This window comes from Meles meles, chromosome 6, assembly GCF_922984935.1.
Source record: "Meles meles chromosome 6, mMelMel3.1 paternal haplotype, whole genome shotgun sequence".
Classification (NCBI taxonomy): Eukaryota; Metazoa; Chordata; class Mammalia; order Carnivora; family Mustelidae; genus Meles; species Meles meles.
The window spans coordinates 122592888-122617284 of NC_060071.1; the positions used below are offsets into that span (position 1 = coordinate 122592888).

At 48.6% G+C, this 24397-nt stretch overlaps 2 protein-coding genes and 1 long non-coding RNA gene across 4 annotated transcripts in view; 2 read left to right on the forward strand and 1 right to left on the reverse strand.

The window, feature by feature from the left end:
* Positions 1-9480, forward strand: part of NRDE2 (NRDE-2, necessary for RNA interference, domain containing) — a 51870-nt gene extending 42390 nt beyond the window's left edge. Inside the window, exons 11-15 of one of the 2 annotated variants that reach the window (XM_046008409.1) lie at positions 224-277; positions 643-1535; positions 2533-2671; positions 7337-7408; positions 7882-9480. In XM_046008409.1, the coding sequence (XP_045864365.1) occupies positions 224-277; positions 643-1535; positions 2533-2671; positions 7337-7408; positions 7882-8007 (1284 nt within the window). In that variant the 3' untranslated portion in view covers positions 8008-9480. The remainder of the gene's footprint in view (positions 1-223; positions 278-642; positions 1536-2532; positions 2672-7336; positions 7409-7881) is intronic. The other variant, XM_046008410.1, reaches the window with a different exon arrangement.
* A 148-nt stretch (positions 9481-9628) lies between these two features.
* Positions 9629-24396, reverse strand: PSMC1 (proteasome 26S subunit, ATPase 1). Its single transcript, XM_046008411.1, has 11 exons — positions 24342-24396; positions 20216-20269; positions 19365-19461; positions 17057-17181; positions 16642-16827; positions 16367-16495; positions 15448-15544; positions 12540-12729; positions 11912-12063; positions 10937-11091; positions 9629-9982 (listed from the first exon to the last, which is right to left on the reverse strand). The coding sequence occupies exons 1-11, from the start codon at positions 24342-24344 to the stop codon at positions 9848-9850; spliced, it is 1323 nt and encodes a 440-aa protein (XP_045864367.1). The 5' UTR covers positions 24345-24396; the 3' UTR covers positions 9629-9847.
* LOC123943913 lies at positions 9927-10549 on the forward strand. Its single transcript, XR_006818702.1, has 2 exons — positions 9927-10062; positions 10155-10549. It is a non-coding gene; the product is annotated as an uncharacterized LOC123943913 (long non-coding RNA).
* Position 24397: the final 1 nt, after the last annotated feature.

A 24397-nucleotide genomic window follows, 5' to 3' on the forward strand; every position in this document is an offset into this window, starting at 1 on the left:
GACCCCCCAGGTCCCAGTATGTGGCTGCCCCTGCTGAGGGGCCTGGAAGGGCCCTGTGTATGCTGCTCGCCAGTGGTTGGAGCTGTTTGTTGTGTTCGCTCTTCTGCCAGATGTGTGGGATTATACGAGCAGTTACTGTGAAGAACCAAGCTTAGGCGGGGGTTGGGGGCTTCCGGGTTTATTAAAAGATAAAACTGCTACTTACTTACCTTGTTCTTCATAGCGATCCGTTAGGTGTTCTTCTAGGATGGACTCTTCTGCCCTCTGCTGGCCACCGGTTAGTATTGAATCTTAACGCCCAGAGAGCTCTGGTGCTTAAACTACACAGATTGCACACACCGTGACGTGTTCTGAAAATAATGTGCGAGAAAATTTGGTGGCCCCCTGTCACTGGAGAAGGATACTTGGACCAGATGAGCCTCGTTTACTGAGGTTTCCAGTGGAAGCCTGGAGGCGGTTGTTTGGGGGTGCCGGTAGCCTTGGTTCAATCCTGATTTGTTGTCTAGCTCAGGGATCCCAAGTGATTGGCAACCATGGGATGCAGGAAGTGTAAACACCTGTGTGGCTTTCTGAAGCGGACAGGACAAAGGGGTTGCTTGAAAATCACAGAGCACTCAGGAGTCCTTTTCTTTTTACTTCCAGGTCATTTGGTGTCTGCACACTAAAAACAAGAAGCGGTTAAAGTCACAAGGAAAGAACTGCAAAAAACTCGCCAAAAATCTCCTTAAGGAGCCAGAAAACCGCAACGATTTCTGCCTCTGGAAGCAGTATGCACATCTGGAGTGGTTGCTCGGCAACACGGAGGACGCCAGGAAGGTGTTCGACTCGGCGCTCAGCCTGGCAGGCGGTGAGGAACCGAGGGGGTCTGAGCTCTGGGAGCTCGGCCTCCTCTATGCGCAGCTGGAGCTGGAACTGGAGCTCTCAGCCGACGTGAGGGGGGCTGCTGCGGCCCGGGCCGTACACGTACTGACCAGACTGACGGAGAATGGTCCCTATGGGCCCTACTCGGGGCCGGTCTCAGCCGTTCATGTCCTGAAAGCCCGGAAGGCTTACGAGCATGCGCTACAGGACTGCCTGGGGCAGAGCTACGGCTCTGCTCCGGCTCCTGCCGGCCCCGCTCACCGCCTCGCGAGCCTGGCCAAGTGCTTCCTGCTCTTCCAGTATGTGACTGTAGGCATCGAGGCTGCCGTGCGGCTCTACGAGCAGGTGTGTGCGGGGCTGCGGGGCTCGGTGTGCCCGGGCGGCGCTCTCGAGGCCATCACACTGCTGCACACGGGCCTGCTTCGGTTCCACACCAGGGTCCACGTTTACCCCCTGGCTCCCCTACGCCAGGCGCTCTCGGAGGCGATACAGCTGTACCCAGACAACCAGCTTCTCTGGAGGGCCTACGTACAGGTTCAGAGTAAGTCTCACGCAGCCAGTAAGATCAGAAGGTTCTTCAATGCCGTTACCAGGTCCGCCAAAGCCTTGGAGCCTTGGTTGTTCGCGATTGAAGCTGAGAAAATGAGGAAGAGGCTGGTGGAGACCGTTCAGAGGTAGGTTTGGACGTCTTGTCCGTGTATCCACAAGCCTTTGTGGTATGTTTGCTGTGACCCCGCTGCCCTGTGAGGCCTCCGGGATCCAGAAGCAAATACGGGCCAGTGCCCAGAGCGCTGCTGTGGGTGTCCTGGTGACATAAGATGACCTATTGGAAGAGGACTGCAGTGGCTTTGTTAGGGGCTCTTGTGACCCGGGCCATGCGTTTTGGGCTCCTGAACGTTGCTGATGGCACGTTGGGGGGCCGGTCAGGCATTCTGCTGTCTGAGCAGTGGTGGGGATAGCACGATGGGCAAGAGCAGGGGCTCCAGAGTCGGACTGTGGATTCAGATCCCAGCCCTCCCACATCCCGGCTGTGTGGCCTTGGGCAAGTCTCGTCCCCTCGAATAGGTTCCCCTTCTGTAAGGTGAACGGTAGCCTCCTGCGAGGACTGCTCAGAGGGGCCAGGCAGGGAGGGGCTGAGCAAGAGGGAATGTGAGAGAGTTACGGTCTCTGTTGATATCACTGGTGATGACGGCATCGCGTTCTATGTGTCGTCTCTTGATCCGGTGAGTGTGTGTCCGAAGGTTAAGTGACTATCACGGTGGCTTCGCTCTGACCTCTTATCAGCCGACAACTCAGCATTGCCTCTGAAGAGTGTGTCGCTTTGTTTTTTATTTCTTCCGTTGGGATTTTATTCACTCTATGTCTCCTAAGTCGAAAGGACTTTCCTCCCATCAGGTAGGATTCGCATTCTGCTGAGTAAAGGGTGGGCTTGGCTCTAGAGAGCGGAGATGCAGGGAGATCGTGTGTGCGTTCTAGGTGGACTCTGGCATAGAGTCCTTGGCCTTCTTGCCTTGGAGGGGCCCCATCATGTCTGCAGCCTGTGCCCCCAGACCCCCCCCCCCAATCCTGCCGGAGCGGACATTGGCGGTCACTAACGCGCCTCTTCCGCCGGCGCCAGCGGTGGGGGGCACGAAAACTGGTCTTGGAGTCACGTGAGCCTTTGTCTTGCAGGGTGGATGGCAGAGAGGTCCATGCCACGATTCCTGAGACCGGCTTGCCTCATCGGATCAGAGCCCTGTTTGAAAGCGCGTTGCAGAGTGACCATGGCCGCCTGTGCCCCTTGCTGTGGAGAATGTATTTGAACTTTTTGGTAAGAAAATATTCAGTGTTTTTGTTTTTCTGTAGAGTTCCACTGCTTCCTCCGTGTAGGGGAGAACATGCAGGTGTCCAGTGACCACCAGCCAGGAAAGCTGGCAGGGGCCTACTTTTCCCCCACACCTTGTCAGCTTGTTGAACCCTTCCGAGGACCCTGGTGGAGTCATGTCAGGTCGCTCTGGACGTGGGAGGGGGACGCAGGCTGCATTGCTCCTGGGGGCTTTGGCAGAGTGATGGGAATCATCGCTGGGCGGTTTGCAGCAGAACGTAGTGTGGCTCTCTTGGGGTTGACTTCCTCGAGTCAACAACTTGGAAGTGGCCTAAGAGTTTTCATTAGAAAGAGACCTTCATTCTCTGTCATCTGTTCATAAGAATTCCAAGGCCCTGATTCTGTTCTGTCGTTAAACGTGAGATTCACCCTAGAATGTAATTTTGACAATGGGTCTTTTTCTCCTTTTGACGGAGGAGCTTTGTTTTCGCTTTAAAATATCATAGTTGGTGACTGAAGATGCAGAGATGCCGTTTGATCGTGTTAATGTGCGTGTGGAGGTTGGAAGGTGCTTCCTGGGCCTCGTGGAGTCTGTGGGTTAACTTTGTCTTTTGTTAAGGACCTGGCGTTGGGATGGACCTCACTTCCTGGAATATATCTGCCAAGTTGTGTGGTTTTTTGGAAATGTAGTCTCCTAGGCCACTCGAGTGTTTCAACTAAAGGCTACTAAATCCTGTCCAAGTGATCGCTGATGAATGCTGTACTTTTCAGAAGCCAGGAATGACCTTCCTTGTCTCTCTGATTATTTCCACTGGATAAATTCTCAAGGCAGTCAAAGTATTTGAACTATTCCAATAGAAACATGACAGAGTTGGGTATAAAGGGATGTGGAGAAAGTAAACTACAGGTTAGGAGAGCTTTGGGCCTTCCCCATCTTAGACTTCAGACTTTGGCTTGTTGGGCCTCCCCTGAGCTCTCAGAGGCCTGAGTGACAAGGAGGACTCAGGATGTCAGGACAGCAGCTTACTGGCACACTGAGGACGAGGACGCACAGCCTTGTGGACTGAAGCATTATCGAGTTGAACTAACCCAAAAGTCTTTGTGGTTTTTGTTTTTTTAATATATAAGATTTTATTTATTTATTTGTCAGAGAGAGAACAAGCAGGGGGAGCGGCAGGCAGAGGGAGACGGAGAAGCAGGCTCCCAGCTGAGCAGAGAGACCGATGCGGGGCTCGATCCCAGGACTCAGGGATCACGACCCGAACTGAAGGCAGATGCTTAACCGACTTAGCCACCTAAACGCCCCAGAAGTTTGTGTGTGGTTTTTTCCCTAACATTTATTCATCAGACCCAAAGGCTCAGGTTTTAGGTTTTGGCGTCTGTGTGCGAAACGGAAACCTTCGCAAGTCCAGATGCTGCTGTGGTCACAGCACATCGGTGGCCGCCACCTGTTAATCGGGGCAAGGGAGGGCAGCTTGGCAGAGAGCGGTCAGGAGAACCGGCCTTCTGCTGCATTACTGCCGTTCCTATGCTGGGGCCACCCAGCCCCATTTTAGGAGCAGGTGCTCCCTAAAATTCCCAGTGCTGATATCGTGTGAGTCTTTCTAGCAAGTGCAAGACCTTGAAATGTGAAAAGGGAGGGACTTGCCCGTTTAACTCCCCCTGTGGTTGTCGGTAGAGACGGGTAGGGCAAAGATGGACTGGTGGTATTTTTACAAAGAATCTTCCAAGAGCCAGATTTGGTTGGGTCATAGAAAAATTCTCCTTCACTTGGGAGAAAAGATTGGGGCCCTTAAGGAATTTCTGTCTTTCTGGAAAGGTTAGCATTGGAGCGAGGACAAGTTTGAGCAGGACTTCCTCTCGCAGCTCCTGAAGCATCTGGGTTGGCCACCAAGGCCTTGATGACCCTGTGAGCAACTCCAGTTAGGGCCAGAATGCAAGGTGAGGAGAGATCCGAAGCGAGCCGGCTCCGCGGAGGAGAGCTGGTGCTGTGCTGTGTGTGTGTGTGTGTGTGTGTGTGTGTGTGTGTGTGTCTTCTCTGCGCACGTGCACATACATGCAGATCTACACACACTTGAGCCTGTTTCCACACTTGCTTTTTCTCCTGCAAAAGTGATGGATGGGATTGGAGCTGCTCATTGGCCACGGAGGACATGGGAGAAGGAAAGGATTGGCAGTCAGCGGGTCAGCCTGTAGGGAAAGGCCAGCACTCAGAAGAGCCACTGGGAGGGCGAAGAGTTGTCTTCAGTTCACCGTGCTGGTTGTGGGGTGGGGGTCGGAAGCTTCCACAGGACTGTCCTCTCCTCCTAGGAACACTCAGGGTGTTGTGGAAACATGGCTTTTTGTTTGGATTGGGTTATCAGTTGGGTCAAATTATTTTTTAAAGTGTTTTATTTATTTATTTGACAGAGAGAGACACAGGGAGAGAGGGAGGGAACACAAGCAGGGAGAGGCAGGCTTCCCGCTGAGCAGGGAGTCCGATGTGGGGCTCGATCTCAGGAACCCAGAATCGTGACCTGAGTGGAAGGCAGAGGCTTAACCCACTGAGCCACTCAGAGGCCCCAGGTCAAATTACTTTAAAAAAGTTGTATTCACTAAAGCCGCTTGCTCGGGTGGGTCTACAGTCAGATAAGAAAAGAGAATCAAATCATACCAAAGCCCAAATGCCCTCAGGTTTTTCCCTTTGCCGCTGATGTTACCTCCGCCAGGTGGAGGTGGCCAGCACCACGTAAGAGGGGACCCAGGGGCCCAGACAGGCGTTCACTGGGCGCCAGCCACGTCTCTGAATAGGGACTCACGCAACTTGGTGGTGTAGGGGCAGCGGCCCCCCCGCATACGGCTGTGTTGCTCTCTGTGCTGGGGTCCGGGTGGTGGGCCCACAATGCCAGACCTTTGCAAGGACTTGCGTCCTCTGCTCACCAGGGTCATGTTGGCCAAGCCCTTCCTGGGGCGGGGGATGTGAGGCCCCCTTCCTTACCAGAACGGCCTCTGCGGGCAACCCGGGCTCCCACTTCCCTTTGCAGATCAGTCGTGCTCATGTAGAGAGCGGCCCCTTCAGTTCTGTGTTCGATTCCTGTCCTGATGCTGGGGTCGCCCATCACCCTTGTTTTAGCCTGGGCTTAGGGAACTACGAGAAGTCATGGTTTGTCAAGACAAGGAAACCTAGAGTGTGAGGCAGGACGCAGACAGCCAGGGCGGCTTGTGTTCCCAGGGCTCTGTGCTCGTGAGAGGGAGCGGGTGGCTACAAGGCTGGGTCTTAGAATAGGAGATCCTGCATGGAGACAACCAGGGGTCACCACCAAGCTGGCTTGCCATCGATGGCCTGCCATCGAACCCTCCCGAACCTGAGAGCCTAGGCCTTCTCCAGTGGCTGATGGAGGGAATCGTGGGAGCAATTTGCATTCGAGTCCTGCTAACCGGTGTAGCTGAATTTGCTGGGTTCTGGGGTTATCAGTGAGCCCCACAGATACAGTGCCTGAGAATGGACAGTTGTGCAATTTTTCCTTCTTTCAAGAACAAGGAAACAGTGTCCCAAGTTTATGAGAGGATATTGAGGTATTCTGGCATGTGAAGGAAGGCCAGCTTGTACTGGTTCCTTGTGTGTGAATTCAGAGAAGTCCAGCTTCAGGAGGGCTGGAGGGGAGGGAAGGCAGGAGTCCCCTGGGCTCCGGTGGCTGGCTCTGGGGGTGGCAAAGCCCTGTTGTCCCAGGTGCTGGCTGTGGCCCAAGTTAGTCTGTTTCTGTGGGGGTTAACCTGAGGGAACTGGAAGGGCAGCCGTCCCCAGCGGACAGAGAGCCTGAGCCACAGTCTCGAAATGCGTCCCCCAGGTTCTGCAAGTCCGTCCTGTGCCAGCGGCCATGCACTGGCCATCTGGTAGGAAGAGCCAGTGGCTACTAGAAGGCTCTCCCTCTAGGAATGGGAACCTGGAGGAGCTGGGTGGGGAGAAAGCCCAGGAACAGACTTGAGCTCCATGAGCCCGGCTGGTGCCTGCCGGCCAAGGGAACGGCCCTCCGGGGCTGTGGTGCCTTCGAGGAGCTACTGAGCGACAGATCCCTTCCTGGGACTGGGACATGCCGGGGGCAGGGGATGGTGGGGACACATGTGTTCTTTCCATGCCCACTGGAAACTGAAGCAGTGTGTCTAGGGGCTAGACCAAGGATTTTACACCTGGAAAGAGAACATGCTGAGTACTTGCAGGCTGTCAGACTGAAATTCCTGACCAGGAGTTTATTTTTATTAGTGAGGTGCTGACTCGGTGATGCTGGTTGTCTCATTCCTCTAAGGTTTTAGAAAACGGCAAGTGTTACGGCAGACATTGTGTGTGTGTAAAGTCATCAGCCCTGTCTCTCACACGCGGCCTCGCTCTAGGCACCGTTCTGACACAAGGCACCGTGGTCCCCAGTGGAGGAGGAGGTAGACTGGTCAGAAGTCAGAGGGCCCAGTCTCCTCTGGGTCCATCATCAGTACAGGGGAAATGCTGCGCAGCAGTGGCCCTGAGAGTGCCCCGTGGCACCTGGACCCCTGCCCAGCGGCCACCGTGATGATGCCAGCTGCCCCCCTCCATGGGCTGGTTGGCCACCACTGAGCCCCCATGCAGATCAGGACAGGGTGGTTTCTGTGGCCTTAGGCTCTCTGCCTCAGTTAATCCTTTTTGTAATTCTCCTGCCTCAGGTTTCCTTGGGAAACAAAGAAAGGAGCAAAGGCGTTTTCTACAAAGCACTTCAGAATTGTCCTTGGGCAAAGGTAAGTCCCAGAAACCATGAGACCTGCACATGCCCAGTGCCCTTCCAGCCTCGGGGCCCGCCTGTCCCTGTCTCTAGGGACAGGGCACATCCTGGACCACGTCATAGGGAACCTGTCCTCAGTGGAGGCTTGGCTTAAGGGCACGTGTGCATGCCCTGTGCTGGGGCTGGAGTTTCAAGGGAGCCTGGCTGCAGGCAGGGGTTTCCATCGTCTGCCGGGGTTCAGCCCAGGTGCTCAGCGTGGGGGCCCGTGGCCCAAGTCTGCCTTGCCGAGCCCGGTCAGGCGGCATTTGGGGACTGTCCCATCCACCAAGTCCTGACCCACTTTAGAGAAAGAAGGCCTCGCTCGGGTCCACTTACTTCCAGCCCCAACTTTATGAGTTCCGTGTCCTTCTGGAACCTGGTGCCCGGGTGCTGCCAAGTCCAGACGGCGACGGGGAGGGCAGGCTGGCTAATGTGGGATTCTTGTCCTAGGCGCTGTACCTGGATGCCATGGAGCACTTCCCCGAAGAGATGCAGGAGGTCCTGGACCTGATGACGGAGAAGGAGCTCCGGGTGCGCCTGCCCCTGGAGGAGCTGGCCCTTCTGCTGGAGGACTAGAGACCAGGAGGGAACGGGCCCTGCCTTCCAGGCTTCGTCGCCTGCCCTGCCGGAGCTGGGATGCACGAGACTGGTGACGCCTGGGTTCGTGTGTTCCGGGAGCTCTGCTTTTGAAGTCTAGCTTTCTTAGTACTTTGTACCTGGGTCATCGGTTTCTTATCTCTTGCACATTTTTTTGGATGTGCAAATGACACAGAAGCTGTTGTTTACACATTACATGTGTGAATATGTAGGTAAGAATCACACCTAGTGATAAGGAAACCTCTCGTGGTTGGCGTGTGCGAGTTTGTGCTCTTCCTCTGCTCCCTACCCAGCTCCCCCAGAGTGAGTGTGCCCCGTTGGTTGGCATTCTTGGGGGTCCTGCCAGGGTTTCTGGGTCTTGCAGTCATGACAGGAAAGGTCTGGTGACTCTAGAACCTCTTCCCCAGGCTGGTTAGCAGGAGAGCAGATTTTGCCCTTCTCTTCAGGCCAAGCAGTGGAGTCATTTAAAACTTGGTGTTCTGGCCTATATCAAGTGCATTAAGTTCCTCAGGGTCCCTAAGCTCTTCTTGATGCCTCCCAGCTGTGGACCAGCAGCACCAACTGGGTGCCTGGCAAAGATGCAGCCTTGTGGGCCCACCTCAGCCCTTCTGAGTCTGGCTGCACTATAACAGGACCCCTGGAGACCTACGAGCACCCAAGTGTGGAAAGAACCCCTACTGCAGGAAGCACGCCGGCAGCCATGTGAGCAGAGTGCAGAATGGAGCCTGCGGCTTCCTACCAGACCACCCCCTGCCGCTGCCCACAAGATGGTTGTGGCAGCCTTCGTCCGGGTGTAGAGACAGAGGCCAGTAGGTGCCTGAGGGTTATGAATGAAATGAAATGGACATCTCTACGTTCAGACCACTTTCTTCTGCAAAGGACATGCCTGCAGTTATTATCTGTTAATATTTAACTGGAAGGCAATTGCTTTATCTTCTCTGAGCCCCTGCTCTTAAACAACCAAAACCCTGATGCCTATAATTGCTGAAGCTGTCATTCCTTCTCATCCCATCCAGAAAAACCAGTGTTGTGGAACAGAATTTGGGCTAGAAAGAGCTGGAAAAGAAGGGTGACAAGTTAGAGCCCCTGAGGAAGGTGGCTGACCAGCCAGCCAAGTGGACACTTACCCTGCCGGGCTTGGACACACGGACTTGGACATGGACCTGCTCCAGAAGGAGAGAAGGGCCAGACAGACAGGGAAGGGGAAGCTTTGATATGGTTTTGAACATCCTGGAGAGAGATGAGGTTTCCGAACCGAAGAACATGGGATGACGTGGGTGGTGAGTGGCAGACGTCAGCCCAGGCCTGTGGAGATTCCTAGTAGGAACACCACTGCTTCTTTCTTGCCTGAGTGCTGAGAAACCCGCAGGCTCCACACACCTTCCAAAACGGAAAGCTGTTTCCCTCAAAAGCCACAGCCACACTCTTCCACTGCAGAGACCACTGGCTCTGTGTCACGCCTTCCCACTAGCTGCTGTCCAGCTCTGCCACCAGCTCTGGGCAGGTGAGGCAGGGCCAGAGGTGCCAAAGCCCCGCTACCGCCCAGGGCCCCCTGCTTATCGCTGCTGAGCGCCAGGTGTGGATGCTCCAGAAACAAGTGTGAGAAGGAACACGCTTTATTGGAGGCAGAGCACTGCACGGGACCAACAGGTGAAGGCAGCCTGGGGGGCATCCTACACGCTCAGAAAAGTACACAAGGACGTTTTGCTAATAAGAAAGATCAACTGGAACATGGGTTCCTCTGGGCAACTTCCCCAACCTCGTCCCTTCAAGGGGTCGGAACAACCCTGACCACTTCCTTGAAGGCAGCTGTGGTCTGCTAGAGATATAGTCCCTCAGGGGTGCCTTCTTGTTTTTTATAAAGAACATTTTCTTTAGATTTCTTGAAGTCTTCATTTGTCACTTTCATTCTGCGTTCTCTCAAGGCCATGAGACCAGCTTCTGTACAGATCGCCTGTAAGAACGAACAGTATGTTCAGAAAGGGAAATACTTTCACTTGTGCTCTATCCATTCGGGAGCTACTCTGAAATCAGGTATAAGACCCTCAGACTAAAGAAAGTGCTTGAACTGTTTGGGGAAAGAGTAGATCATTTCAATGTTTTACGCATTCTAATTACTTTCTCAGGATCTGAGGTGGCTTTGAGGAGGAGGCCTGGCTCGGGTTCTAACCAGCAGGATGGCCCGGTGGGGAAGTTCTCTGCTCCACTCATTACAGGAGCCACATTCCTTCCTGGGCACCAGATGCAATTACACCAGGACACTAGCGGCAACAGAGCATCCATTCAGTTCATGTACCCAGTCAGAAGAGAACACGTATCATGGATTCTGGCTAGCTGTCTCAGGACAGCATTTACTATGATACATGTATTTCCTTAGTCATCACTTGCCAAAAGCAAAACAAAAACCCATTCAACATGATGTGATAGAAACACAATCCTGGCGTTGAAGTTTTTATCTGATTATGGCCCTCAGGATATTTCAGATGGTTCAGCAGAAAATAAAGTGTATTTGTGAACAAAAGATAAAGCGTAGCAGTAAAATGGTAACATTGGATAAATCAAGGTGATGGGTATACTAGTACTTACTATTGTTGCAACTTCTCTGAAGACTTCAAATTTTTCAAAATACAAAGTTGGTACAAAATTTTAAAATAATTTCAATTTTAAAAAGAGCTTTTTATTCACCAACACAGACACTAACCTAGTTCTACAGAGACCAAGGATACACAGCTCAGTGCAGGCAGCAGCGTGAAAAGGCCCCACATGTGCCGTCTTGCCCTGGCACTTACACCTGACAAAAACCCAGGTCCTCACCTAAAGAGCAGACTGGACCCAGATCTGGCGCTGCCAGCCTCCCCCCACCCCCGCCCCATGAAACTGAGAGGTACGACCCAGCCCAGGTTCTCACCTTGATATCAGCACCCGAGAGGTCATCTTTAGCCATGATCAAGTCGTCCAGGGTCACATCATCAGCCAGAGTCATCCTGCTTGTGTGGATTTGAAAGATGCGCTTCTTAGTCTTTTCGTCGGGCAGGGGGAACTCAATCTTCCTGTCGATGCGACCTGTGGTTAGAAAAGGTTTCTAGTCACAGCGCTGCGCAGCCTCCAGATTCGGCTCTGGCTCAGGAAGAGTCTGAGCCCACGTCCTCACTCACGCTGTTTCAGTCAGACAGCACCCTGGGGGGGGGGGGGGTCCAGGTGAACATCCCTCTTGTAGTTTGTAAATGTCAGCATTTCAATTCATCCAATCTGAAAGAGATCCACTCTACTGTGGTACCCTTAGAAATAAAGGAATGGCTCCTGAATGGCCTACGTAGTGGAATAGGACAGACTGTGTTAAAAACATTATGAAAGCATAAACAAATTAGCCACGGGTGCGATCTGAATGTAAAAAAATGAACCTGAGTTAACATATGAATTATTCCTTCAGAAAGAAGAATATCCATTATGGGAAAGAAAGGATCACAATTTAAGATTAGAATTAGAAGGGATACACCCACTGCACCACGTCCTTAACCACGACCTCAGAGGACGAGGTCTTTAGTAAGTTACTCTGCATTTCAGTCACGTGTTTGCCTTGATACATATTATTTTTTTTAAGGTTTTATTTATTTATTTGACAGAGAGATCACAAATAGGCAGAGAGGCAGGCAAAAGGCGGGGTGGGGTGGGAGGGAGAAGCAGGCTCCCCGCTGAGCAGAGAGCCTGATGCAGGGCCTGATCCCAGGACCCTGAGACCATGACCTGAGCTGAAGGCAGAGGCTCAAACCACTGAGCCACCCAGGTGCCCTGATACACATCGTTCTTAAATCCCCTGCCCATGCACTTAAACACAGTCACACATAGACACGACAGCTGTCCCTGGTAGAAAAAGCAAACTGACCTGGTCTGATAAGAGCTGGATCCAAAGTCTCTATTCGGTTTGTGGCCATGATAACTTTCACGTCACCCCTCGAATCAAATCCATCCAACTGGTTCAGCAGCTCCAGCATTGTTCGCTGAATTTCTCTCTCACCACCAGAATTTGAGTCGTATCTTTGAAAAAGAAGAGAAGGAATGAAAACCTAACTGATCTGCTGAAGGATAACTTAGACACCCTCCATTCTAGCTACAAAATCACACCCTCCTATCATGTTGTTTAAATTGTAGAAGTTTTCATGCCTGAGATATCAATTCAGTCTCCCTGTTTGCTATCTGAGCTGCCAACCCCACCGGGAGCTCCTCAAGGGCAGAGGCTTGCATACAGTGGCTGTGTGCCTAAAGTCCAGATGATGCCTGGCTCCGAGCAAATGCTTGAGACACTGCCCCGGACTAATCTCCAGGCAGTCACAACTCCTTTGTGATTGTTACCTGGCACCTGGGAGAGCAGAGCCTAAAGCATCCAGAGTACCATGGGACGGTAGGAACTGTAGCAAACCCACGGGCAGGCCATCCAGGGGGTACTCAATGATCGTTCTCAGAGAAGAGCTCTGGGGTTTTTATCTCCGCTCAACACAAAAAGAGAAATGTACCTTTTTGTTCCAATGGCATCAATTTCATCAATAAACACGATGGATGGTGCGTGTTCTTCCGCAACTCGAAACAATTCCCGAACGAGTTTGGGCCCGTCACCTAGGTACTTCTGAATAAGTTCCGAGCCAACCACTCTCAAGAAAGTGGCTGAGGTTTGGTTTGCTACTGCTTTGGCTAATAAGGTTTTACCTATTTTAGATTTAAAAAGAAAAAGAGAAAGGAAAAAACCCCCTTAAGTGCTATTTTAACTTAAAAACTCTGTCACTTAAATGGGCATCAGAAATGGGCAGATCCCAGGGCACCGGGGTGGCTCAGTGGGTTAAACCTCTGTCTTCGGCTCAGGTCATGATCCCCGAGTCCTGGAATCGAGTCCCCCATCGGGCTCTCTGCTCAGCAGGGGGCCTGCCTGCCTCTCTGCCTACCTGTGATCTCTCTCTCTCAAATAAATAAATAAAATCTTTAAAAGGAAAAAAAAAAAAGAAATGAGCAGATCCCTAAGAGGTATGCCCCCATTCCGGGGTCTTAACATTCTGCTCTCCAAGGCAGGTAAGAGGAAATTGAGAAAAACCTAAATAACGTTTTGATTATTTTTAACTATCTTCCTAATTCTTCATTACAATGTCAGAAAGTACATTTTACTGGGTTATTCAAAGGTGCATAGATTATTAACCGAACTCATGCAACCAGGGTTAGAGATCCAAACTCAACTCCTGTGAAACTATTCGTGATGAGAAACAGCCTGCAAACCCTAGATCTGACCTAAGGAACCTGACCTGGAGCACCAGGCCTGCAATCCCTGGGGCTGTGCTGGGTGGGCCTGCCCAGGGCTCAGCTGAGACAGGACCAGCTCCCGGTGAAGCCCATGACAGAGAACTGCTGAAAGCTCTAGAGACTTCTCAGTCTCTGGTATACCCTTGTGAGGATCATTCCTCTCAGGGACAATCTCAAACATTTCCAATTCTCCACTCCTTGATATTTATTTTTTTTTTTTAAAGGTTTTATTTACTTGTCAGAGAGCGAGTGCGCGTACAAGCAGGCAGAGGCTGAGAGAGAAGCAGGCTCCCTGCCGAGCTAGAAGCCCAACTCGGGACTTGATCCCAGGACCCTGGGATCATGACCTGAGTCAAAGGCAGTGGCTTAACCGACTGAGCCACCCAAGTGTCCCGTTCCTTGGTATTTCTATTTCAGGTAAAAAACATCTGTGGCAGCCACCCTTTGAACTTTAGGGCTGGAAGACCTTGGCCCCTTTGATGGTAAGAACATGGGCACAGGGCCAAGCAGTGGCGTTAGGACACGAGCAGCTAGTAAAGGACCAAGCTCAGGCCTGCAGGGGGGCAGGGGGAGGCTGCTGGTGAGTGGCACAGACTTAGTTCAAGTGGGAAGGGGGGCAAGGCACCAAGCTTGAGAATAAGACATGGCAATGATGTCTTTTTGGCCAGATAGGCGGAGGGGCAGATGTGAGGGCTTAGAAGCATGCACTTCTCCCTGAGAGTACCAGTGAAGGATGGTGAATGGAAGACAAAAAGGACCACCTAAGCAGATGGCCTCTGACCCTCCAGAGGCAGCCTCGGCCAGCTACTGGGTCCCTTCGGTGGCCAGTGGGATAACCAAGCCAGGCTCTTGACCTCCTGACGACCTGCCACTCTGTGCTCCAGCCCAGCCCCTCATGTCGGCCCCTGGCAGTGCACGTGCACCGAAGGCGGCCCACAGCTGCTGGTCAGGCGGCCTGCCTTCCAGCTCCAGCCTCGCTACCTGCTCAACTCTCAGGGCTCCCGCGACCCCAGGCTAGTCACCCGCCTCTCTGAATTGCCTGTGCTGTAAGATGATGAACTGCAACAGCTCCATGCCTCTGAGCTCAGTTGTCTCCCGGTGCCTCTACTGTGGGCAGCCCTCAGTGACCCCTTCAAAGAACTGTGCTTCCTCTGCAACTTCCACAGCAGTGAACTGCTAAGTCCTGGATTGTACAACTTACTCAGGTCAGCTAGGTGCACAGTGAACCAAATATGTATCTGTATATGCATCTATTCATCCAATATTCTCTTCACTCAGTACAGTGGACCAGAGAGTGAACCCAATCTGAACAGCATAGAACAGCTTTTAAATCTGTAGTTTCCCACCATGGCTCTGATACCTGGCCACACTCCAGATGAACAGATCAGATCAGAATTTTCAGGGATGGGACCATCAGTATTTTTCAAAGCTCCAGGGTGATTCCAGGGTACAGTCAAGGTTAAGCATCCCAGTTTATTTTGTTTTATAAATTTTTTTTTTAAAAGATTTTATTTATTTGACGGACAGAGATCACAAGCAGGCAGAGAGGCAGGCAGAGAGGGGGGAAGCAGGCTCCCTGCTGAGCAGAGAACCCGATGCTGGGCTCAATCCCAGGACCCTGGGATCATGACCTGAGCCGAAGGCAGAGGCTTTAACCCACTGAGCCACCCAGGTGCCCCTTATGAACTTTTTAATAGATTCACATTACTCTTGTGAATACTTTAAAGTTTTATGTTTTATAGCACATAAATCTAATATATTTGAGTGGAGAGAGGAGTTCTAAGAAACTAAATGCATTCACACTAAGCAGGCATTTTGGAGCGGGAGGGTTTCCCTACTGTGCTTATTTTTGTTGCAATTCCTACTGTTTTTAATACATTAAATCTGTTAGGTCTACAATTTTAAGTCTAAGGTAATTGAGTTTTTTAGCATCAACTATACAGATAAATATACTTTTATGTAATACATATATTTCCATATTTACTCAGAAAATGTACAAAATGTTTAGAAAACCTTGTTTTAAACTAAGGAGTTGTGGCATCCTTACTCAAAAATTAAATAATTATAGCAAACTAATGCTACAACTCAAGAGATTAGCTGAGTGCCCAGAAAGTGTCAAACACAGAGCATACATACCTGTGCCAGGTGGACCATAGAGAATGACCCCCTTCGGGGGCTTTATACCCATCTCTTCGTAATACTCAGGATGAGTGAGAGGAAGCTCCACCGATTCCTACAGAAAACAAATACTTGGTAAAAATGAAATGTTTTCTCACTGAAATGATCAGATCCACGAATTGGCATTCTGGATATATTTCACTTTCAACAGTAAGCTAAAATGTCACTTAGTCTTGTTAGAGACAGTGTGCCTGACTTTGTCTAGCAGCAGGGATAGATGGAAGACGACATCTGTCCTCGCTGAGTTCCCTTTCCTACTGCACCCAGTTTCCCTCTCACTTTCTCATAGAAATCAACCTGAAGCAACATTTAAGCTCTACCAGAGCAAAAGGAACTTAAAGTGAAAATACACTGTTTTCAATTAAACCAGAGACAAGATTTTCTGATTGCTGTTATACCAATGGACATAATGGCTACTTCCCAGCCGTCTCCGAGGTCACCGGTTGTGACCGGTGACAGCTCTGCACGACCCCCCTGCAGATGAAGCACCTGCAGATGAGATGGCTGGCTCCCAGCCAACCTGAATGACCACTTCCCTTCACCCCACTCGCACTACCCCACACATCACTGGAGGTTTCCAGACAGCCAAGGCTGAAGTCAACACAAACGGAAACATTAGATATCCACCCAGATAACAAGGGAACATTGCATGTAAGAACGATGAAGCTGCAGCTGCTGCAGGAACAATCATACAACTTGTTGCTTCTATTAACTAACTCAGGATTAACAAGTAAAATACTCCACGACTGGCTCTGAGTCAGTTACTGGTTTGATCACTAAGGAAAAAACAAAACATGCACAATAACTCTAAGTACCCTAAATGAGGTAGAAGTAAGAAACCGAAATCTAGAAACCCAGAGCTGACTCTTAGACTTACCTTAATTTCCTGGATTTGGTTGTCCAACCCCCCAATGTCAGCATAGGTTTCCTGGGGCGCCTTTTCTACCTTCATCACTGTGACCAAGGGATCTGTGTCATCCATAAGCACCCCTATGACGGCATGCACCTGAGAGAGAACATTAAGTTAACGCAGAAACGTGAGGTTCACATAATCCACTCTAGCAACGCAACGCCAACCACAGAGCCGCACCAATGGACAGATCTGAGAGGAAGGAGAAAGCACTCCTAGGGGCTTAGAGACCATCAACTTGCCTTGTGGTTGAGCAGGACGGAGCAGCCCGGTTCCAGCAGATCCTTGTCTACAAAGGAAAGAATGCTGACATAGTGTTCGGAGCCCACAGATGTAGACACGATGGCGTGATTGTCATCAATGATCTCTTCCAAGGTTCCCACTGACATTGGGGTCCCCCTCAGGTCATCCACCTTAGACCTTTCCTCCTGTGTAAGAATATGCCATGAAGGAAAAGCAGATTAGACCTAAAAAGCAGACAAGGCTGATAGTTTTACTAGTTACCAAATTTTACTACATTTACAACGCAGGTGATGCTTTTAAAAGGCAGCCAGTCTGAATGGGTCAACTACTTGAATTTTATTTATTCACTCAATTCTAGTTAGTACCAAAAACTGTTAATTTAGAAAACAAAAGTTATAGTAATTTCTGAATTACCTCTTGCTTTTCTTCTAAAGGCTTCATTTGTTCCTGATTTCTAATGAATTCTTCCTCCATGAGAAGATAGTCTTTAATTCTCTCTAACTTCAGTAATTTTAACCGGCACTGAGTATGAGGTGTCACTGTAATTACAAAGAAAGTTTTATTCTATTTGGAGCTTGAAGTTAGCAATTAATTCATTCTTAAGGAAAAAATGTTAAGACTTAAAATAAGCTTACTTTAGTTGAACAGACTGAAAAATTCAAGGTCTGGTGACCCTAAGTAAGCAGATGCCTAGATGCTAAAGGAAAAGGGATTTTGGCAGTTGTAAGCAAGCAGGTAAAAACAAGGGATGAGGTCTGAATGACACCTGCTATGTGAACTCAAAAAGAAAAAAAGAACGAACTCAAAGATCATTTACTTTGGTTTTTTATTCCTCATCTGTGTTTATAAAAATAGGTAAAAGTGCTGTCCAGTCAGAATACACTGCTGCAGGCAAGCTGAGGAATCCCCCCCGGCCCTGGAGAACTGTGAAATATTAGTGATATTAACATATGTGGCAAGCATTTTTTCCATATTCTTTTGTTTCTTTTGGTTTAAAGTCTCATGCTACATAGGATTTTAGCATATATAGACAAAAATGTCAATTTTTTCTTTTGTGGTTTCTGGTTTTCTTCTAGATGTCTCTCCTTCCCTAAGGTTAAATATATTTCTGATTTTTCATTTATGTACTTATTTTCGTATCTATAATCCATCTGGCAAAAAGCGAGGGGTCTAATTTCATTTTCTCTCAACAGCAAATAAAGATGCCAGCCATTTCTGTTAAACAACTCACCCTCTCCCCACAGAACTCAGTCACCTTTACCATATAGTCATTATCCATGTAACTTGACTGTTTTTGGACTCCTATGTTCTTCTGGCCATCTGATGATCTGTTCTTTACCAATACCATACTGATTCATTATGGTAGACTAATGGCATGTTTTTCATTGTCTAGCTCCCTTCATTCTTAACCAAGCAATATTCTTTTTTTAAAATTATTTTTAATTTTTTATAAACATATAATATATTTTTATCCCCAGGGGTACAGGTCTGTGAATCGCCAGGTTTACACACTTCACAGCACTCACCATAGCACATACCCTCCCCAATGTCCAATAACCCCACTTCCCCTCTCCCAACCCTCCCTCCCCACAGCAATCCTCAGTTTGTTTTGTGAGATTAAGAGTCACTTATGGTTTGTCTCCCTCCCAATCCCATAACCAAGCAATATTCTAAAAATTATTTCATCTAAGCAAGAAGAGACTTGTTTAGATGGGAGTAGGGGAGGTATGTGAACTGCAGTGTAAGAAGCCGCCAGCCTTGGGAAAGACTGGGGGAAGAACATTTTTTTAAAGATTTATTTATTTTTAGAGCGAGAGCATAGGGGAGGGGGAAGAGGGAGGAGAAGGGCAGAGGGAAAGAGAGAGGAAATAGATTCCCTGCTGAGCACAGAGCCCAACATGGGGCTTGATCCCATGACCCTGAGATCATGACCTGACCTGAAATCAAGAGTTGGATGCTTAACCGAATGAACCACCCAGGTGCCCCAAGGGAAGAATATTTTTAAGCAAAGGACAAAAGTCCTAATGTGTAGGTTACCTGGGGTGGCTTAATTGCTCTGGCATCCAACTCTTGATTTTGGCTCAGGTCATCTCAGGGTCATGAGACCAAGCCCCACATTAGGCTCTGCAATGGGCATGGAGCCTGTCTGATTCTCTTTCTCTCTGTCCCTCTGCCCCTCCCCACCCTGCTTCCACATCCCCACCCAAGCACATGAGTGCGCTCTCTCCAAAAAAAAAAAAAAAAAGTCCTAATGTGCATAGGAGTCAAAGAACACAAGGCAGGGCTGTGTGAACAAGAAGCAAGGAGAACAGTAGGGGCTGAGATTGGAGAGGTGGCCTGCGTCAGGTCACCTGGTCTGAAGCTTAGTCTATGTTCAGTACCGTCACTGAAACAGTTTGTTCATGCATCACAAGATGTGAATTCCAACACGCTGGCATTCCATTTCTTCAAGAACAAAACGTGTTTCTAAGTTATTCAAGCTCGACCTGAGTTTTCTAACCCAAAACTACACTTTTCATATATTAGAGGAGCTACATTAAAGGAAATTAGTGGAATTTCTTAAAGTGAGACACAGCTGTATACTGTTTGTACACAACTCTGCCAAACATAAGAACTAGAGCTTCAGCTCCATTTCCTGCCTCCACATTCAGACCCCTAAACTACATACACACAGACGGTTCCCAATGAATCAAGAGACAGCAAGGAGGGACTAGGTCATTACCAAGTGGCAGCTTGCTGGCAGCATCTGGTCCCTTTGTTTTCTTCTTCTTTTTCCCCACCCGAGTTGGTACAGGAGGTTCATATTTCTTTTTCTTGTCCTTGAATTTTTAGAACAATAGGAAAAACAAAAACCACACAAATCATATCAAAACACAAACTTCTTTCTGTTGTACCATCATGTATTTCTAGTGGCTGTAATTTTCCTTATCTTTCAGAATGCTATTAAAAACTGTCCTTTTAAAAATAAAGTTAATTGGGTGGCTCAGTCAGTTAAGCATCTGACTCTTGGTTTTGGCTCAGGATCATGAGACAGAGCCCCACATCGGGCTCCGTGCTCAGTGGGGAGTGTTTCTCTCTCTCTCTCTCCTCCTCTGCCCCTCCCCCTGCTCTCTCCCTCAAGTAACTAAAATCTTTAAAAAAAACTAGATATTACATTCATGCAATTTTAATTGGTGAACATAATTGATCTTTCTTTTGATAATATACAGTGATGGGTTATTCAATAAGGACTAAAGGTCAGAATTCAGAATTATATGCCAGAAGTTTGGGCTGAAATAATTTGAGACAATTCTTCACATCTGAAGATATTCAACACTAAAACTACAGGTAATTTAAACTCTGTAATGTTATAGTATACATTTAAAAACCATTAATTCATAACTACTTACTTGACAGGTCAGTAATCTTCTCTAAAACATGGAAGAGGGCACTGAATCTGTAGGCCAGGCAGGTAATAACTACTGAATCACTTATTTTGCATTTTCAAAGTCATGAATCCCCAAAGAACTTCTCAGCTGAGATCAAGGATATGTCATGATCTACCTGTATCACAGATCTATCTGGCTTATTTACCTTGTCATCCTTCTTGCCACCTCCAGGGCCATGACCACCACTCTGACTCTGACCCTGAAAAAAGAAATCAGAAGTATACATTCAGAACATGATCACTTCAAAAGAACATCCTTTTTATTTTCCTGTGATTCTAAGACACCAAGACTTGCCCCTCATTTTAACATTTCTGAACTTAAGGTGTACCCCTGTAGTCAACACATACATTAGCATGGTAGAATTTCTTTTTTTTTCCTGAAAAGCTGTTAGTTGCACCTTGCAACTGACTGCATCTTACACAAGGACAATTCTATTAAGAAACTGATGTAACTTCTGTGTCACGATGAGGCTGGGATTCTAAGACTGCCCCTTTCTGAGGGGAAAATAGAGAGCTTACATTCTTTATTATAAAACTACTCAACTGAGTATATTTCATGAAATTAGGCCATCAGAGTTAAATCATTTTACCTAGTCAACAATCATTTATCAATCACTTACTCCTTACTAAGATCACACCGAGACCCAGGAGATTTTCCTTTCAGTACCAACTTATATACCTCCCATCTCTAGAGCCTGGGGCTCTTGGGCAGGTCTTTCTTGCCAACCTGAAAAGCTGAATCACTTTAAGGTATCGAGAATACAGTGTATTAATAAGCTCATGGGATTCTGGACTTTAAAACAGACCACTCAGTTACAGGGCAATGCTTAACACAGAACAGTATCTCAAAAATAATGGCATTTTAAGTAATAATGAACTTACTTGAATAGAAGGACCCTCTCCCCTCAAACTATTTCTAAATAAACGCCTCTAAATACATCATGGTTACCTAAAAGAGTTAGGGTCAAATGTATTTCCCTGCATGCAGGACTCTTAAAATTTTGTGCTTTATTCTGAAGTTATTTAAGGGCTCTAAGAAATTTTGGTTAACAGAATTAGTTATACTGCAATAGGCAGCCCAAATAATAGGCCTTTAACACTTACTTCTACCTCCTAAAGAAATATGCTGTTGGCCAGGGCAGCTAATGTTTGTGGGTTTCTTACTATGTGATTAAGTCTATACCAGACATTCTCCTTCACTATCTCATTAATTTCAAACCATCGTCCAAGGTAGGTTCATTATTCCCATTTTCTAGATGAGGAACTGAAACAAGCCTAAGAACATGGGCTATGGAATTAGATGCATCCAGGTTTCAATTCTGACTCCAGCACTAATAGGCTATGTGACCTCAGGTAAGTCAGGTCACCTCCCTGAGCCTTGGTGCCCTTAAGTGGAAAGTGGGGATGATACTAGCTCCTGTTACTGAAAATGAGGTAATGCACACAACCACTCCCCATTTGCATGACTCAAAGTAACTACTAGTAATACAATATTATTGGTGAAAAAGAAATGTTAGGGTCAGGATTTTAATTATCAATCTGGTTACAAAATCTGGGTTCTGAAACCTATCTGGTTTAGTTCGTCACTCTCTTATTGATCCCATCTCTGTTGTTTTTTTTTTTAAAGATTTTATTTATTTGACAGATCACAAGTAGGCAGAAAGGTAGGCAGAGAGAGAGAGACAAGGAAGCAGGCTCCCTGCTGAGCAGAGAGCCCAATGTGGGGCTTGATCCCAGAACCCTGGGATCATGACCCGAGCCGAAGGCAGAGGCTTTAACCCACTGAGCCACCCAGGCACCCCCCGCCATCTGTTTCTATCCAGTACTCTAGCCAGCCTCCCAATGGAGATTCCCACAACAGTTTCTCTCCTCACCAATACAGCTGTTACCTTCTAAAACAAAGAGCTGTTCCTTTCATTCTGCTCAAAAACCTTCAACTGTTCCCTAGCATTTATGGTGTAACAACCAAACTTTTTACAGTGGCATTCTGGTCCTTGCCAAACTGGCTACAACTGACCCTTCCCACGTTCATCTACCTCACTGGTGATCCTGCAAGTCTGGCCCCACAGGAGGACATTTTCCTGAATGGGTCCCAAACTTATTCAAGTGTGGGGAATTTTACATGATGTTTCTCAGTCTCCAATAAGAAATATACCCATTATAAGGCCTTACTATATGGTAAACAGTGTACCTTCTCAGAGTATCATCTCATTTAACTCTTAGAGACACCATGATGTTGGTACTATCATTACCTCTAGTTTATGGATAAGGAAACCAAGGCCCAGAAATGTTAAGTGACTTGCCTATTACCACAGAGCTTGTCAGAGATGTCGTTGGGAAACACTCAGGTGTAATAGACCCCCAATATCTGTGTGTTTCTCTACTACATGTCCTCTAGAAAACACTAACAGGGTTTGTGTTATAGCAAAGTCACTTACTGTATCTCAGTCCTCTTTGGTAAAGTGAAGAAAATAATTACTACAGGGACTGCTGTGAGAATAAGAAAATGCTGGAAAATACCCTTGCATTTATTGCAGCACTATTTACAGTAGCCAAGATATGGAAGCAACCCAAGTGCCCACTGATACAATGAAAGGATAAAGATGTGTGTAAATGCACACCAGCACATCCAACACATGGATATTACTCAGCCATTAAAAAAAATCCAGGGGTACCTGGATGGCTCAGTGGATTAAGGCTCTGCCTTTGGCTCAGGTCATGATCTCACGGTCCTGGAATGGAGCTCCGCATCAGGCTCTCTGCTCAGTGGGGAGCCTGCTTCTCCCTCTCCCTCTGCCTGTCTCTCTGCCTACTTGTGATCTCCCTCTCTCTGTCAAATAAATAAATAAATAAAATCTTAAAAAAAAAAAAAACAGATCTCACCATTTGCGACATTAATGGACACAGAGGGTATTAAGCTAACTGAAATTAGACGGAGAAAGATAAATACATGATTTCACTTATAGGTGGAATCAAAAACATAAAAAAAAGCAGAAACAGACCCATGAACGCAGAGAACTGGTGGCCACCAGACAAAAGGGGGTGGAGGATGGGCAAAACGGGTGAAGGGGAGTGGAAGGTGCAGGCTTCCAGGTATAAAATGTGTAAGTCACGGGATAAAAGGTACAAAGGTACAGCACGTGCAGGGAATATCATCAATAATACTGCGACAGCACTGTAGAGTGACAAATGGTAGCTACCCTTGGGAGCACGGCATAGTACAGCCTACTCCAGTCACTGTGTTGTCCACCTGAAACTAATGTAACGCTGCGTGTCAGGTATACTTCAATAATAACGCCGGAAAAGTACCCCAAAGTCCTTATGAGACCTATCTCACTATGTGCTCAGGCGTTTCTGGTGTTCAGGAAACGGGCTCAACACATTCCCACCTCCGGCCCTTTGCGCTTACTATTCCTTCCGTCCGCCCGGACCACGTTTCCCTCAGATGTTTGCATGGGCTACTCTCTCATTCTGCTTAGGCCTCTGCTGCTCAAATGTCACCTCCTCAGAGGAACTTTTGCTGACACCCTATGTAAAACAGCCACCGCTCCCATCAATGGCCATCCCACCCATCTCTATCCCGCTCCACGTCATATTCATGTCTCTTTTTCGGTGTTCTGTCGGCCTTGTCTAGAATGTAAGTTCCATTTAGACAGAGACCACCGGTCACACTCACCCCTTGTGCGCTCAGTGTCTAGAGCAGAGCCTGCCGCGCCCCCTCACCCCAATTTGCAGGTGCTCATTGAATACCTGTTTGGTGGACCAACGAATAAATGCTGTTTTTATTATTCTTAACGCACCACAGGAGCGTCCCCTCCGAGCTCCACTTGTCATAAAAGCGTCAGTCTTCAACGCTTCCTCCAAATGCCCCCACTCGGAGCTCTCCTCCATGACTGCGCTCTCCCCTCCGCAGCTGGAACGAATCCCTCCCTCTCCTCTAGTCTCGCGGCCATTCACCTGAGCGGCTCCCAAAGCACTCGTTCCAGATGCTTCGGGAGAAACTCCCCGCGCTAGTCAGCAGGGCCAGGTCGGCAGAGGAGCAAAGCCGGGGGCCCTATGCCGCTCTAACAGCCCCGGGGACCCTTCGCGCCGAGCCCTCTCGTCCCAGGCCGTGGCGGACCCAAGCACGGTCTCCAGGAGCCTCCGTCCCCAGAGAAGACGGGCCGGTGGGCAGGCGGACCGAGTGCCTCGGGCAGCCACCTCGTCCTCTCGTCTCGGGCCGCTCCGACGCTATCGCGCCGCGACCACCAGCTGAAACCCTTAGTCACTCACCATCTTGCTTCGGCCGCTCGAACCACCGCTACCGGAAGTGCATTTGCCGAGGCGAC